At 40.4% G+C, this 17,938-nt stretch overlaps 1 protein-coding gene across 1 annotated transcript in view; it reads left to right on the top strand.

The window, feature by feature from the left end:
* PPP3CA (protein phosphatase 3 catalytic subunit alpha) overlaps positions 1-17,938 on the top strand; it is a 371,469-nt gene that overhangs the window by 292,729 nt on the left and 60,802 nt on the right. The window contains exons 7-8 of the mRNA XM_014600086.3: positions 10,810-10,887; positions 13,208-13,302. Coding sequence (XP_014455572.1) covers positions 10,810-10,887; positions 13,208-13,302 — 173 coding nt within the window. The remainder of the gene's footprint in view (positions 1-10,809; positions 10,888-13,207; positions 13,303-17,938) is intronic.

Raw genomic sequence — 17,938 nt, 5'->3', positions numbered from 1 at the left:
ACCTTTTTAGACTCCAAGCAGCACTCAACTCTTAGTTTTTACTTGTATTTTGAAGCATGTTTGCACACCTAACCGTGCTAAAATTACATGGTACCCCATGACATCCCTGAAAGGATCTCGACACCCCAAAGTGACATGCAACCTGCTTGAGAATTGTTGCTATGGAATGTGGATAAATATAGTAGGAAAATGAAATCTAAATGTAGGCTGTACCCTATGTAATTAAACCCAATCTTTAACCAAATAAAGGGTTGGTAAAAAGGAATAATTTTACTATTATGAAGTGATACTGAAACTTTTAAAAAAAAACCTCAGCCCCTCCCATCGTAAAATGATATAAGAATTTATTTTGAAAAGTTTTATCTATGAATCTGTGTATTACCCTAGTCCTATTACAGTTAATGATGTGTTTCTAATATTTAGAGGATTCCAGCTTGCATAGCACCCTTTCTCTTTTCAGTTAAGTGTCACAATATGTGTACACTGTGGTGCCATAAAAAAGGGTAAGGGCTGACAGATCCATGGGTCCCAAAAGTCTGGGAACCACTGGATTAGATGTCTTTGAAGAGCACGATGGTAACTACAGCAAAGTTATTGATTTCTCTTATGATGCTTTCTTATATCATTGATTTTTTTTAAAAAAGCTAGAATGCCTCATTCTAGTTTTATGCTTCATATAATAGCATAAGAAATTCTGTCAGTAAGCACATGATCTCATTACAGACTAATAGACATGCTTTTATAATATACAAATGTACGCGAAGCAGTTTTCACTGCTATACAATATGACTGAATTTGTCTCAAACCCCATTTCCTGAAGTATACTTTCATTTAGGATTTAGAAATGATAATATTGTTCCCATCAAGTGACAAATTAAGCTTAAAGTCCAAGGCAAAGCTATTTGTCGCACTAATTGTAGTGCTTTAATTGAGAAATATGGTTTGTTCTTCCAACTAACAGCCTTGTCCAGCTGGCAAGTTGCTATCATTCACACGGCTGGACATATTCTCTTAGCATTGTAATTACAAGACTTGGATAATCAGACCTCATTACGATTGCTAAATATTTTTGTAGAAATTAATAAAATGGAAAGACAGTAAATCTTAATTTATACTGCAGCATATTAGATTGCATGTAATCTAATGAGTGTTCCATTGTACTGCTCACTTTGTTGTTCAGAAATGTAGTGACAGTAGAATTGCTTCTCAGAGTGTAATGAATCGTGTTCTGTCATTGAGTATGTATGTGAAATACAAGACTATCTCCATCTTATTTCATATCAGAAATGTGTGGCATAATTTGACTTTCTACCCATCCCAGAACAGTTAGCTTTCCAACCAAATTACATTAGTCAACTATATATTATTTGTTCTCCCAAACACAAAAGTCCTTTCAAGCAGACCCATATGTGTTAGGGCTCTGCAAAGCTTTGGGCGTTGATTTGATTTGGAGGAGATTCAAATTTGGTGGCCGAATCTCTGAATCCAAATCAAATCGGGAGACCAGTAAAAAGGTTGAATTGATTTGAAGCTCTCTGAATCGATTTGGAAAAGATTCAGAGAGCTTTGGAGAGATTCAGTGATTTCAGAGCTGGACCCGGACTCCATGCCAGTAAGTAGGGGGTGGAGGATGGGAAGGGGATTATGAGGGGACTCCTGCCAGGCCCCATCCCCTGCCTGCTCCCCCAGCCCCCCTGAGCACTCCCCGACCCCCACCCTCTCTCCCAGCCATGTCAATGGCTGCCCAGGCCGGTACCAGCATCCTGGCACTTAAAAAAAAAAAACCAAAAAACAAAAAAAAAGGGGGCGGGGCTGGGTGAGGCAGCCAATGACAGCTGGGAGAGCGGGTGGCAGATGGAGCCTGTTTGATTCAGCGGTTCGGCTAATTTGGCAGCCAGTTTGGCAGCAGCTGAATCTCCGAATCAGATTTGGTCAAATTGATTCGGGACAGTGATTCAAATCACCAAATTGAATCACTGTCCCCTGAATTGGCCAAATCCAAAGCAAATACTAGCCACTTTGCACAGGCCTAATATATTGTTAATTTTGTTAGCATCAGTGTAGGCTATTCATAAAGTCATGCTAAAAATGAAGGTGGGTGGAAGAATTTGCTCTGTTGTAGTTCCATATAAATGTTTATGAAGATAAGTAGCCTAAAGCCAGATTTTAGAAGGACTGTGAATAAAAAGATAGATAGGTAATTGGTGGAATTTTCAAAAGGGCACAGGTTGCTAAACTCCCATGGAAATCACCCCGAGTAGGGCTCCTAATGAGATTTGAAAATCCCACTAAGCACCTGTCTGCATCATTAGAGCATGTTGATACTGCTTTTGTACAAACCCTGGAGCACCCCCAAGAAACATGTCCTACCCACTCACTCGTGTTCCATGAATATGAAATTCTGGAAACTACACTGTGCAGCTGCTTTACTGCAGTGCTGTGTGTGCCCCCTGAGCCACTCTCAGGCTCTCCGTCTTAGCCATACTCTCAAGGCAGTTCTAAAATAGCTCCAATTTCCAGGGTGTCATGACTGGGCAGTGCATGCATCTGCCACTCAAATTAATGTGTAGAAAATACGAAGGTACAAAAACCAACCAATTAAGTATCTAGTAATGGAGTCTTCACTTAAGCAAACCTCCCACTGAGTGCAATGGAAATTTAACTATGTAGTGTTTGTAAGATCTGGTTTTAAATTGCCATCTCAAATATTCACCTGGCTTTAATTGCTTCCATTTATATTTTGTGTTTCATCTTGTTGCACATCCAAAATATTTTTAAATGTAAGGCAGTATATGCTTTGTATTTAATAATTAACACATCATGCATTGGTCCAAATACTGTCCAGAGCGAAGATTGGGTGCTATGAACAGTACTCAATTAGGAACAATTAGAAAATTCCTGGAATGGAAACAAACAGCACCTTTTGGAGGAATAATTATTTACTTACACTTACGCCTTGTACTCTACTTGAATTCTTAGATTATCTTTCTACTCACTGTTTTTAGCAACTCAGATGCTAAGTGGGATTGTCTTTAAGTTTTCATAGTTGTGGTACAAAGTTGTAGATATATGTTACCAATTTTGTCTGAATGTGAACATTTCTGGAAAGACTGAGATTAGTATTATAATTAGAAAATAGAAATGAAGGGTATCCATTCATTCAATTCTACACATAAGACAAAGGTCTGCTTTGTTAATACAGCTATTCGGTTAGTTCATTATTAGCACATATAGTTACTATTATTGCTCAATTTGGTGTGTACCATATTTATGTGAATTCAAAATGACCTTGAGTTTAAGAAGACCCCCCAATACTTAGGTTCTGTACAAGGAAAATGTTTTTTATAATTTTCCATGTATAGAATCAGATTATTACAGAGTCATCTTGTATGTCTCTCCTACTGCTGCAGTAGGGAAAGCAATGGTAGGGGGGGCCAGGTGGTGAGGGAGGCCCCTTGCTCCCTGCTGTCTGACCTCCCCTCCTCCCCCATGCTTGCCCTCCCACCTCTATCTCCGTGCAGCCTCTGTTCCCTCAGGTGCCTTCCCCTGCAGTCTCAAGCCCCCCATCCCTCCTCCCCCCACATCCCCTCATCTTTTTGTAGCAGCTCTCAATGAAATGGCATGGCAGCTCCAGCCTGTCTCTATGGCCCAGTTAGAGCTGCCACCACTGCTACTGGGCTGGGCTGGGGATGTGCTCCCAGGCTGGAGCACAGGTCCAGAGCACAGGAAACATAAACAATGGGGAGGGTGGAGAGTACAGGCAAGGGGCAGAGGCTGTGGTAGGGAGATGGGGAGAGTGGGGAACCCAAAACTTTGGGGGAAGGAAGGTGGAGGGGAAGATACAGGGTAAGGGAGATGGGCAAAGAGGTGGGGGGGGCAAGGATTCAAGGGGGGGCAGAAATAGCAGGGAGGGCCACAACCACAGCAGTTACCTGCCCTCCCCCCCTCTTCCTGGCCTTGTACCCAAATCCTAGACAATCTGTAGGATTTTTTCCCCCCTTTAAATGGTAGAGAGTGAAAGCCTTGCTCTGGATTCAAGTGAATATAGTAATGATTATTGGTATTTATTTTTATTTTTAAAGCGTCTTTGTTGGTATCATATTCCAGCTTAATAGTCATGATATTTTTTTATTCACCCTCTCTAGTCCCACAAACATGCAGCACAAGATAGTGATAGTATAAGCTTCTCCCCAGGGCTTTCCCAATTTATTTAATGCTGATCTGGAGATAACTTCTAGTCCTGAAAGAAAATTCATTATTTTGCCCAAAATGTTTTATGGGATTGGCATTTGTAGAAGTGGTTTTTACTGGATCACTGAGTAACAGGAAGTGTACAGGGACTGCTAGAATCATTTCCATTGGGCTCCCAAATAATACGTTCAACTTCTACTGTCCTGCACTGGACTGACTGTAGTGACTGAGAGAAGAAGGACTTTCTGATCTGAATGCTATAATTAGAGACCTACCAAAAATTGTGATTTCACAGTTTTCACAGAAACTATGATTTCAGACAGGCTTCGCAAAAAAGGTGCAGGCTTCACACTTCTAGTGGGCTCACTGAAGAAAAGAAAATATTGCCAAAACTAAAATGCTGGCTCCCTCTGGGAGAGCAGCAGTCCACATGGGTGTTATGGCCTGGCCACACAGCCTGCTGTGGGGGGCGGGGGAGGTAGAAGGGGAGCTGCTTGCACAGCAAGATGGCTGCCACCCCCCCTGCCCCTCACCCCTGTTTGGCTGTGATGGCTGTCTGTCCTGTCCTCCTTCCCCCTCCCCTCTGCTACCAGTCTGCAGAGTGGTGGTGTCACATGATGGACAGACTTCTCAGTCAACCAGCAGTGAGGGTGCAGGTCAGGGCCACCAGGGCCCGTTGAAGAATGAGAGGTGAGGGGAGCCTGCTGTGCTCTGCCTGCAAAAATGGCTGCCAGCATCACAATTTGCATGTGAAATAGGCCCACAGCCACATCAAGTTCAGTAGATTCCTACTTATAATAGACTGCATGGGCATACTTCAGTCCCTGTAAGGGGCTCCATTAAGATTAATGGTGTGTGGTACTGTACCTGTACAGATCAGGTTGCAGAACTAAAACTTAGGCCCCTGGTGCACATATTATTTCCATCAAGCAACCGCTAGTATGATACAACAGAAAGGTCATGCCTTGCACCCTGCTTAAAGCATCTTGGAAACTTGCTCTGCCAGCACTTCACAGCAAATGGAGCTAAAAGGCTTCTGGTAGGGGTGGTCAACCATGCCTTCAGCTTGACTCAGAATGAGAAGTCATCTGGGCTCCCCTCGAGTGAAGTAGCCACTCCCCTGACCCTTATGCAGATCTAGGGATATCCATGAGATGTTTCACTTTGGTGTCACATGTCAGACAAGTAAAGTGTGTCACTTTAGTGTTTGTTTACACTCTTGACTTTCACAGAGAGGAATTAAATGGCTTCTTAAAGAAGCAGCCTTGAAGGGTGCTTGGGCAAATGGAGGAAGAGCAGTGAGTCATGACATCTGCTGTTTTGCCCTGATACAGCAGAGTTAAGCATGAGCCATGGACAGACATAACATTCCTGGAATGGTTTAAGTGTTACTAATTGGGAACTATATCACAATTGTCCCTGGACAGAAGTGTCTACAGGTACAGTGCTAAGGGTTAGTAGAACCCTCACTTTTTAGGGATTGCATTGCTGCTAGAATACCAATAGGGGTGGTAGAGTACCCAGACTACCATGTCTTCTAGAGGTTAGTGCCACAGTTTCCCCAGGATTCCCCAAGAAAGGGAGGAGGCAGGAAGACCCAGACTGTGGCAGGGGATTGGAGTGGAGGGTTTGCCTGGTGCTGGGGGGCTGTGTGGATCCCTGCTTGTGGTTCTCAGGCAGCTGGGTGCTCTACCCCTTCCCACACCCAGAACTCCTTGGCTTTTCCAATCACTTAAATATTTTGAATTGCTAGCAATTGCATAGACATATGTGCACTGTGGAACCTGCCAGGGAGAGCTGGTTCCAGAAGTGCAGCACAGAGGATGAGGAACAATTAACAGTTAATGGGTAATTCACTTCACATTGAACATGGGATGGACAGCCATTTTGTTCTATAAGTTCCCATTGTTCATGGCTCTGTTTCCCTGGCACCACCATGAGTAGTTGACAAGCGTGTACTGTTACAGGCACAAACAGCCATCCACCACAAGCAGGAGGCTACAAAGACCATCCCTACCCTAGAAGCTGTCTACTTGTATTTCATCCCAAGGAATCTGAGACCCCTGCCCCAGGGTTCCTAGCAGGAAACTGAACCTGGCACAGAGGCTTCCTGCTTCCCTAGTACTGCACACTATGGTTTCTGTAGGCAGTAGATCTTTGGGCAGTAGGGTCTTGGTTGCACCCTGGAGAAACCCCAGTGTCCTGCATGGGTTTGAGGAGTGGAGGGAGGTGAAGGATGGTTCAATTTGGGATGTTTTGAAGGCTGACTAGACACTGGCACAGAATGCTGTGTGTCCACACAACATAGAACTGGTTCAAGGAGGACCAATTCAAAGTTATTTTCTCTGTATGCTTTTGAAACATTCCAGGAAGTTTAAACTGATTTCAAGTGGCATGCACATTTAGACTCTTGGGGTTTAAAGTGTATTTAGATCATTCTGAGTGTTATATCTGTTTATACCCAGAGAGTTCCTTTGCTTTTGTGCAAGAACTATCACCCTACATGTAAAATAACACATGCTTAAATTAGAGAGTGATACAAATGAACTGCAAAGATATTCTGCATTTTATAAGTAACATCTATTAGGCTGGATAGCCATTCTGTGGCTCATTTTGGGGTGATAATTTGCTTGAATGTGTTACTGTTTATTGTAGTGCACTAAGTTCTCTCTGCAGATTTCCTGAATTGTTTAGTTCCTCTTTTGTTGTCTTTGAAAGTATTTAGAAAAGATATGTCGTGTATGCATATTTAGAGAATATATTGTTATAAATGTCTGACAGCCAGACTCTCTGGGTTATTCACCATTGGTGAGGCCTCACCAGTTTCTCCCTGGCTCTGGATCCAACCCAGAGCTTGGGGCTAGGGCTGGGGCTGGAGCAGCTGTGGCCACAGCCACTGCTGCCTGATAATGTGGGGGCCAGAGTGGGGCTGGAGCCAGAGTTGTGATTGAGGATAAGCAGTAGTGGCAAGGTGGGAAGAGGACCTGGGGGCAGTCAGGGCCAATCAACTAAGCTGTAGGGGTTTTTTTTACATTTGCTCCAGGGGTTGGGGGAGGGAGCACTTTAATTAGAGTGGCTCTTGGAGCCACTCTAAAGTACCTGCAGCATCTCATGTGTCAGCATCCCCATGCTTCAAAATAGTGGCGGGGTCACTATATCTAAAGCTTATCAAATAAGTTTTAGTTAAAGTGCCCTGCCACCATTTTGAAGCCCAGGGACACTGATACATGAGATTTAGAGGTTGGCTGGAGTTTAATTACCATGTTCCAGCAGACTCGATTAATCAAGTTTGCTCTAATGCCCTGTACCGAGCATCGGAGCAGCCTCCTGGCATGTGTACTAGCACCCCAGGTTTGCAGGGTGCACAAGAAGCAATGGACATAATTGAAAGAAGGAAGATTGAGGTTGGATGTTAGTAAGAATTTTCTAGCTGTTAAACACTAGAACAGATTACCTAGTGAGATCATGGAATTTCTGTCTGTGGAAGTTTTTGTGAACAGTTTTAACACTTACCTGGAATAGTTTAGACCAGGATAATTCTGCCTTGAACAGGCCATTGGACTGCATTAGGCCTGAGGCCTCCTCAAACACTATTTTTCTATGATTCTGTGGATATAAGGGAGCCTAATTATATCAATATTAAATTATACTGATATAACCTTTCCAACTTTAAGTCAATGCAGCAGCATTACAGTAATTCAGCTAACTTAAATTACTGCAGGAGATGCATCATAACAGCTGATGCACCCTCTGGAGCAGCAACTCCACCTCCCCTTTTAAAGTATTTAAAGTGTACATTTGTCCATAGCCTAAGATTCTATAATTAATTTTACAATAACATTTTGTCATAACATGATGCATATTATTATGTGTGTATTTAATAGATTCCAGTACTTAATAGATTCATAGAAAAATAGGGCAGAAAATGACCTCATCCAGTCATCTGGTAAAAACCCCTGAGCCAGGCAGGATCATTCCTGACTAAACTATCACAGTCAAGTGTCTGTCTAACTTGCTCTTGAAAATTTCCATGGATGGAGATGTCACAAGTTTTCTAGGTAACCTGTTCCGGTGCAAAAGTTCTTCCTAGTATCCCTTGCAGTGAGAAAATTCTTTCAAATATGTAACCTAAATTTCCCTTGCTGCACTTTGATACCATTGTTCCTGTCTGTCTCCTGTGGCCACAGAGAATAAATAATCTGTCCATCCTCTTGATAACCATATTTCAGCTGTTTGAAAACCATTATCAGAGCTCCCCCAATCCCCCCAATCTTCTTTTCTCTAGAATAAGTACTTATTCTTGTAAGTCATGTTTCCTAAGATGCTAAGTTTTGATTGCCCTTATCTGGACTCTTCTCAGTCTGTCCCATCTTTATTGAAGTGTGAGACTCCATATGAGACCTCACCAGTGCCATATAATGCAAAATCATCACTTCCCTTGATTTGAAAGCGAGATTCCTGTTAAAACAACCCAGTATGCTTTTGGCTTTTTTGCAATGAGTTCAGATTCAGCTTGTGGTTAACTGTAACCTCTGGAAACTGTAGTGCAGTACTGCAGGCTACCCAATCATTCCTTGGTGTGTATTTGTGCATGCAGTTGTTCCATCCAAAATGCAAAACTTTGTACTTGGCTTTGTTGTTTTCTCATGGGCATGGTATTTTAGGGGTGGGATATTTTAAGCTTCTGCAAGGTTAGGGGACTGAACCAATGTTTTGTGGGTAATGGTCTTGCCTGGAGTCTTGGCTCGGACTACCTATATACAATTGCTGGCATTGCAGGACTTATGCAGCAGTATATCAAAATGGAAGGGGTATAGTGGTCTGCCTGCCATATCTGATTCACGAGAAAAGGTCAAAAAGTGAAAAACAAATAAGTTGGATTGTCCGTATATAAGCAGGTTGGTAGGAAAGTCAGAGATTATAAATAGACAAGAATGCAAGTCTGTTTAGAATCCCTTGAAAGTTTTTAAAGGGTTTGGTAAAGTTTTGTCAGATGAGGAACTTCTTTAGTTCTGAGCCCCATGTTTTCTGAACTCTTGTTTCCCTGGCAATCTGTCAGATTTCGGTGGTGCTGTGGTTGGAACCTGGGACTAGAGCAATGAAGGAGGGTCTCCTACTAGTCCATATTAAGGCTGTAATAATGTTAGAGAAGGCTTCTTGCTTTGTGCCATTAAAGCCATAGAGAAAACTACTGTTAGACCATCCCAGGGGTGGGGAAATGCCTCTCAATTATAAATGTGAAAAGTCACCAGCATCTGAAGAGTAGGAAAGCAATTTCTATTAACAAAACCATTCTCCCCCGCCCCCCATTAAAACCAAAATACATACTACATGTACGACTTAAGCTGCTTGTATGGAATTGTAAAAAGCATTATACAGGCTAAATTTCGGGGGGCGGGGTGGGGGGTGGAGAGAGGGATGGAAAGAAAGGAAGAATTCAAATTCATTTTAATTCATAAACTGATTCACAAATGTATTTATAAATTCTCATGCAATTCAAAAGAGAGAGGCCCTGTAAGTTCAGGGAGCATATGTAACAAGCAGGTTAAATCTGTACTTTATGCAGCACTGAACCCACCATTCACTATTATACAGCACCATACTAAAATTTTGCTATATTTAAATATAATAGGTTTTGAATTTTTAAATTTTTATGAGGCAAGAAAAAAAATCAACTTGTCAAAACTTTTAGATGTGTACAGCTTATGGGATTTTATTAGGTTTGTGTGTTTAGTAGGAGATCAATGCTTCTACAGATTAAGTTGCTGCAGGAACAATTTTGCTAATACTGAAAATGAGACAGAAGGCTGAGTCCTCTACTTCATTTTCCAATGCAACATTATCCATGTGGAGTGTAAAAATGTAAAAAATACCGTTAGGGCAGAATTTGCATCATTTTGGTTTAATGACTTTGTTTTTGTCAATGTAATAGAAAATGTGCAGCTCAATAGAGAAATCGTGTGAGGAACATTTGATGCACACATTTTTAGGGCATCAGGATTAATAAAATTCACAGTTGAAGATGCCAGGAAGAGAGAGAATTCTTGTTTACCAGGGAGATGGATCCTAGAAGATTAAACAGCTTCAGTTTGGCTATAGGTTCACTTTTTCTCCTGCTTCCCCCCACCTCTTGTTCTCCCTCTATCTCCCTTCCCACACCATCACATTACATGCTCTCCCTAGGCAACAAATACATACTGTAATGAGTAGGCAAGTTGTTTTCTGTTGCATCCAATCTTTGTGCCACATTTATCCTCCTCTGGGAGCGTTGAATCTCAGGGTATAATAATAGAAATTATTTTCTTTCTGACAAGCAATAAGGTGGCTGTTGTTATGTAATGAACTGTAGCTTTCCAATGTTCCTCTCCACCAAATTATGTAAAACTGCAGCTTCTAGTGCTGTCCGCACTAAAAGACTGTAAAAAAAATTAAATAAATAAAAATAAAAAATCAACCCAACCCCCCCCCCCCCCCCCCAACCTTCTTTGGAGCAGAAATTGGTTTCATGAACAATGGGTGTTTGATCATACTTGATCAAATCAAATACTTCTGAACATTAGAGATAAATGTTCTGCCCCTGATAATTCCATAACAGGTGCTTTTCTTTTCCTCCAACAGTTACCCTGCTGTATGTGAATTCCTCCAGCACAATAACTTGTTATCTATACTCCGAGCCCATGAAGCCCAGGATGCTGGGTAAGTGCCTCCCCACCCCTTCCTTCCCCCACTTTGCTTCATAAATAAACATTGTTCATACACACTGACAATTCCCCATCTTATTACACCATCTTCTGAGTGCAGAGATTGCACTTATCATTCTTCCTGAGGGGGTTGGTCCTGACTGCTGTCCCGACCTTTCCAGTAGCTTACAGCAGAGGACAAAGTGCACTGAAGGAGACAGCTATGCTATCGTAAAGCAACAAGCTTCAGCTTAAAAGGTTTCCCTGTACTTCCGCATGCTAAGAGAGATGTTCCGTCTTTCTGAGAGACGATCCTTCCCTACATGCTGTCTTATCTGTGTTAGCTCTAAACTAGCTGGCATAGATAACTGTTGCTGTGAGCATACATGCCATAGGGTTAACATGGTATCACTCAACCCAAATACAAACACCTTAGGGATCCTGGAGGTTTACTTTGGTTTCTAGGTCAGTATAGATCCATATTGCCATTTACTTGGTTTAGTGACTAAATGGCACATTAGGTCAAAAATTATTTTAACTCCAGACTAATTAAAAAAAAAAAAAAAAAGGTCAGTGCAGCCCAATAGAAGCATTGCTAATTACACCTCCATAATGATAGTCTGAGCAACATTCTGAAGTATCAGTTGCTATGGACTATTTGCAAATTGCTTAGGTCTTCTAAACCTGATTACAAATTTCGTACCTCCTCCTCTGGTCAGTGTCTTTGTCATATATTTGTGTTCAGAATCCTCAAAGAAATAATAAAAATTATGTGTAAAAAGTAAGTATAACACAAAACTATTTAGAATGCCCTCAATACAGAGAGAATGGTAGACAGTGTAAGGCATTTGTTCAGGGACAGATATTCGTGTGCAAAGGTGCTCCAGGATCAGCTACCATTCATGTTTTGTCAATGAGACTCTTGTCATAGGCCAAATTTAAGGAAAACAACTTTTTATTTTTACTTCAAAAAGCACTTTTTCATTGAAATGTCTACTAGAATCACATTAATAGAATACAATGGGTATCTGAATTCATAGCTTTTCATACCCTGCTTATAATACAATTAATGTGTTTTTGAGAACAGAAACCTTACAGGCATTGAATAGTAATAACAGTAAAGTAATAAGATTATAGGATTGAGATCTGTACTCAATATGTTTCCAAAATGTTATTTTGTGTAACTTACTATATAGTCACTTAAATAATTAAAAACAACTTGTCAGTCTGCCAAAAATCACTGGCATCAAATACCCAAGGGGTAGTAAAATGTTGTTTTCACTTTATTGCTTTGCAGTAAAGAAAAAAAATTTCAAATTTAGTTTTAAAAATTCTTTTCTTAGAGAACAAAGAGGTCACATTGATTTTATTTGTGCTGCAGTAGAGATGAAAATACTATGTTTAGCTGTTTTTCCAGATTCGTACAGCTATCAAATATTTGATCAAATGTTTATTTGATCAAATATTGTCCAGATAATAAATCCAGACAGTAAACCCCTGATCTGTTAAGGTATGGATAATGGAAATGGGTGAGCATTAGCAAGTTAGTTCACAAACTTGGCTTAATTGAGCATTCCTCTGTGAAGTCGAGCTTTGTCCATGCATGCAGAAGAACATCACCTGATGATTGATAACTGTTTTGCATATTTGTAAAATAATGTAACTGTGTAAGGTAACTCTCAGCTTGCAGGAGGTTCCTGTGGAAATCTCTGCATATTCTGGCACCCTGAGAAATTTGAAATAGTTTATTTAATCTACCTGTTAGGGTGTTTTTTAATACGTTTGCACACCTGCTTTGGGAAGGAGACTCCATAAAAAGGCGGTGGGTGAAATCTGCCTCCATTGTAGTCAATAATCAAACTCCCCTTGTTTTCAGCATGACCATATTATCATCTGAAATGTACAGTATTCTTCTTTAGTGGTCCATCAGTTATGATGCTTCCTATGCTAGAGTTTGTCACCTGTGACCAACTGGCATCAATTGAGATTAGCCCCGTTTGAGTCCCCAGCAATTCCAAATAAATGCAAGGTCTGAACCTGTAGCAAGTATTTCATGTGCAACTCCAAAGACCTTTTATAATTCCTGCTTGTAACATTACATTATAAAACCCTTTGGGGCAACCTGTTGATTTTTCTCGTTCTGAGTGATGTTATTAACATAGAACTGTAGAAACATAGAACTGGAAAAGACCTTAAGAGGTCATCTGGTCCAACCACTGCTCGAGGTAGGATGATCCCTGTCCAAAACATCCATACAAGTCCTTGTCTAACCTATTCCTGACATGTTGTGTACCATACATGTGATTAATAATAATTCAACTTGTACTTTCCTTTAGGTATCGTATGTATAGGAAAAGCCAAACAACAGGCTTCCCTTCACTAATTACAATTTTTTCAGCACCAAACTATCTAGATGTATACAATAACAAAGGTAAGAGTGTTTTCTTTTTTCTTATTATTTGTTTAGTTTATTACAGGTGCAAATTTAATCAGGTTTATTTTTTTCCAAATTGGACATCGCTATAGGATTTGTGTTTCTGTCTACTATGTTCTTAGACAGTTCTCTAGTGTGAGCGTGCATTGCTAATAACTGCATCATCCAGGACAAAAACTGGCAATGGTTCTAACAACGGAAAAAGGCATTTTGCAAAACTTTGTGGTTGAGATTTTCAAAGCCCTCTGCTACGTTTTTTATTAATCATCTGGCCCTTTGGTAATTTCCAATAACATTAACAGCTGTTATATAGCTAAATCTTTTAATCAGCTTTAAAATGTCAGACATAATAGTTATCTAGACAGAAGGCAGAGTATATTTGTGCCTTATAGAAAAAATGAAGGAGATGCATAAGCTTTCCTTAGCAGTAGCTTACTGGATCAAGTGTTATGAAGGGACTGCAGGAAGTAAACTTTCTAAATAGAAAGCAGTAATTAGAGTATGAAGGGTAGGGAAGGGGGAAAAAATAAAGGGTACTGCTGAGAGAGGCAAGGTAAGTAGGAGAGAGAAAAAGAAAGCAGTTAACCTACTGAGGGACATAGGATTTATAAAAGGATAAGAATACTTCATTTTGGCTTAGACCACACTTAACACAACTCAGTCTGTAGATTATTTGTCTAGATTCCTATAGATCCCATATTGTCTGATTATCCTATTCCAGGGGTGTACAACTTGGGACACAAAAGCCACAAGTGGCATAGGCAGCCTTGGTGTGGGACCCACAGCGGATCAGGGAGGGGACAGGCAGCACAGTGGCAGATAGGACAGGGAGCAGAAAGCAGAGCAGCAGATTGGGAGAGAAAGGGAATTGGAGTCACTCTCAGGGCGGGTTCAGAGCTAATTTTTGGTATTCTTGCCAGACAGGTTAGCCTCTGTTGCCTTATTCCATATTTTATTTTTTTAAATCATTTTAAACTGAATACACGTAGAAAAGACATATATAAAAGCAAATAAAAAAGCTGTTGCTTAGATGATAATTTACCAGCAATTCTGTGAAGACTCATCTTGGGACATGTGTACAGCTTATATTAGGTTACTATAGTATTCACTCTGGCTGCCTGCAGACCTTAAAAAAACAAAAAAACAAACAAACCCCAAACACACACTTTACCAGAAGCAGCAGCATGTTATTTTAGCCTGGCTCTGCAGTGTCTGTAAAGATCGAGTGCTTCAGTGGGGCTTTTTGGTGCTTTTAGCTAAAGCTGATTCAATAAGTATTAGATAAAAGTACCAAAAAAGTCCCACTAACATGCCCAATCTTTACAGACATCAGGCAAGCTGGGCTGAAGTAACATGCTATTTCTTCTGGGCATTCTCAGGGCTTGGCATGGGAACGTACCAAGTTTAAATTAAAGTGCCGTTTTTTGGGTGTGTTTTCATGTCTTTAAGCACCCTCTGATTGCAAGTTTCCCAAACAAATCACAAAAAAATAGCTGTTTTAAAACAGGACATTCCAATAACTCATACTGCTAAGTCCAATATACACACCAGGATAGCTTTATTTTATGCTACTCTGCCTGGAATAAAAATCATGTACTGTTCTGCTATGATAGGGAAAGAAATTTGGGGGATAAAGACATCCGTAACTACTTTGTCCCTATGATTTAAATGACGTTAGCTTTATTCTATGTGATTATTTCTGCAACCCTCATGAAACCTAACATTTACCCATTTCACAGTGTTTATCCTTTCTGAAAGAAATAATGTTGGTGATTTTAGTCTTTGCCTTCATTTAAAAAAAAAAAAAAAAAGATTTGGCATAAATCTTTCAAAAGAAAGAGGATTGGCATTGGCATCATTTAAATAAGTATTGAACAAAACTTTTGAGCATTTTAAAGCTATTAAGTGAATGTCCTACAGCATGTTGGGGAGTGAGATGGTTTACTGCTAGATACCACATTTAGTATAATTTTGTATTATCAAAATGCATGTTAACTTGCATTAAAAAAATGACTGCAGGTTCTCTGTCAGCAACCTTAAAGTTGAGCTACCAGTGGTACTTAAGGTAGAAGTAAAGAGTTTAGAGCAGGCAAGGTTCTTTGGATAGATGTGGTATCTTTTATTAGACCAACTAAATACTTGGAAAAAAGTTCTTTGCAAGCTTTCAGGCACATACCCTTCATCAGGCATGGGGAGACTCTGCTAATATTATGTGTTCTCCAAGGTAGAAGAGCAAAGGTAGAGTCTAGAGGAGGGGTTCTCACAGTTTTTAGATCTGGGGCACCCCTTCTTAGACTCAAAACACACCTCAGAAAATGCCGGCTCTTAGTTTACACTCATTTTCTGCCCACAGAAAAAGTATAGAGCAATTCTTCTCTTGCAAAGAACTGAGAATAACCACAGCAGGTCAGAATGTTTTTAACACTATGAATTCCTATTTGAAATCTCTGGGGTTATCTTGTGAGTCATGTTTGTATACCTAACAGTGCTCACATTGCATGACATCCCATGGCACCCTTGAAAGAATCTAAAGGTACCCAAGGTGCTGTGGCACCTTGATTGAGGATTGCTGGTTTAGAAACTGTGCTTAAACAAATTATTTTGATTTTTAGCAGTGCAAGATCAGCACAAGAGATTTAGAGAATGAAGATGCAGTAATGGCAATTTTTACAACATCAGTGGTTCAGGGTAGAGAAATGTGCAATTTGTTGGCAGGAGGTTTTGGATAGACTATTCATAAATCAGTAACTGCTCTTTGGAAGTCCATAGAAATAGGTAGGCTTGGTTCAACATTTCAGTTTTGCCTGGAATTGACACAAAACTATCTGTGAGAGAAATTAGTGGGTTAGCAACACATGTTTTTGCCACAATAGAAAGCATTAAATAAAAAAGAGTGTTGCTTAAATAACACTCAGGATCTGAATTTTACATGTGCACATATAAGGTCAGCACTTGATATTGCTCTGCCCTCTCTCTTGTTAGCCTCAAAAAGTGAGGCTTTTACTTGTTCTAAAAGTCTTAGGTATGACATAGCATGCTAGCTGAGATTATCCACTGTTCTGAGGTTCTTCTGATAATAAGTCAAAGACCAAATCCTGAGGGGTGCTTGATTATCTGCAACAGCTTCTGATGTTTACAAGCTTAGGTTTTCCCAGGATTTCATCCAAGTGAGCTGAAAGTAAATTAATGATGGAGTAAAAGGAGTGCAATTTTGTCAGATAATCATAATGTCTTTGGCATGTAGTTTTAATATCAGCATTATCCATTTTTGTTCTGTTTTCCCAGTCCTCTCTCTCATTTAAAGTTCTGATTACCTTTTTTTTTCTCATGAGATTTGAGACCACTGGCTCATGACATTCAGAATGGGCTATGCAAATATTTTTCACTCTGCATTGCTCATATGCCTCATCTTGACTTCAATCTGCTGCTTACTCAGTTCAAGGAAAGAAAATACAGCTAGCCCATGTCATTCAAAGCTGTATGATTTGGGATCTTGTTTGTAAATTGCAGGTTGATTTGCAGCACACATAGTTATTAATAATGCAAACATTCTGACTAGGTAATTTCAATGAAGGTGAGGGAAGACAAACTTATCTCCTCAGGGATGTTACACTGAAGTAACTATAGATAGCTTTGCTTAAAAGTGCTTTATGACTACACACGACCTGATTTCAAACTGAAATATTTAGCATCTTGGGTAGCAATAAGTCATCTTTGGAACTAGAGTAACTCTTCTCCCCATAAACCTATTTGTTACAAGTTCGTATGGACTCTGCTGGGCTTCTGGCAGTTCCTCCAACTGCTACCACACTGCATTGATTCCTGTGTGCATCAGCCTTCTTTTTATGTTTGCAGTCTACTACTCTAACATGGATTTTACCTCTCTCTAAAAGCTGATGAGCAAAGAGAAGTGCCTGATTTCTATACCAGTGAGTAGGAAACTTGCATGCCTATTATAGCAGCCGTACTTACTTGTGCTGTCATGAGAACAGCTTCAGAAGTTCTGAATTGATTGCCATTTTTGGACAATCATATTTTCTGTCCCATGTGGTAAGAGCTGCTGGAATGCACTCATTGACAATACATTGTCAGAGCAGATGCAGGTAGGAGGTCACTCCCACAGCTTGTACCAGCACCAAGTCAAAGCAAAGAAGCTTCAACAGAAGTACCTGCAGGCAAAGGACAAGAACCAAATCTCTAGAAGTCCTGCTGCACCTTACCTGTACTAGAAGAATTGAAGGACTGGATGGCTTTTTTGCAATCAATGCCACCACTGGACCTAAGAATTATGTGAAGGACATCTTTTCACAAAGCACTAAAGGCAAAATAGCCATTCTTCCCCCACCAAAAACCCCCTTAATACCAGGTATCTATTAGGCCTGAGCAAAGCAGCGAGTATGCACTTCAGATTTGGATTTGGCCGATTCGGAGGGACAGTGATTCAATTTGATGATTTGAATCACTGTCCCGATTCAATTCGGCTGATTCAGATTTGGAGATTCAGCGCCAGTTTGGAGATTTGGACATAGACTATAATGGGGAATCACTAAAAAGCCTATAATTTTGTCATTTTTTTGCAGATTCAGATGAAAGCAGCAGGGATGGTAGGCCTTCTGAGGGCATGAAGCCTGCC

Source organism: Alligator mississippiensis, chromosome 2, assembly GCF_030867095.1.
Source record: "Alligator mississippiensis isolate rAllMis1 chromosome 2, rAllMis1, whole genome shotgun sequence".
NCBI classification, from domain to species: Eukaryota; Metazoa; Chordata; order Crocodylia; family Alligatoridae; genus Alligator; species Alligator mississippiensis.
Note: the sequence above shows the minus strand (reverse complement) of the source record. Positions and strands in the feature narration are given on the sequence as shown.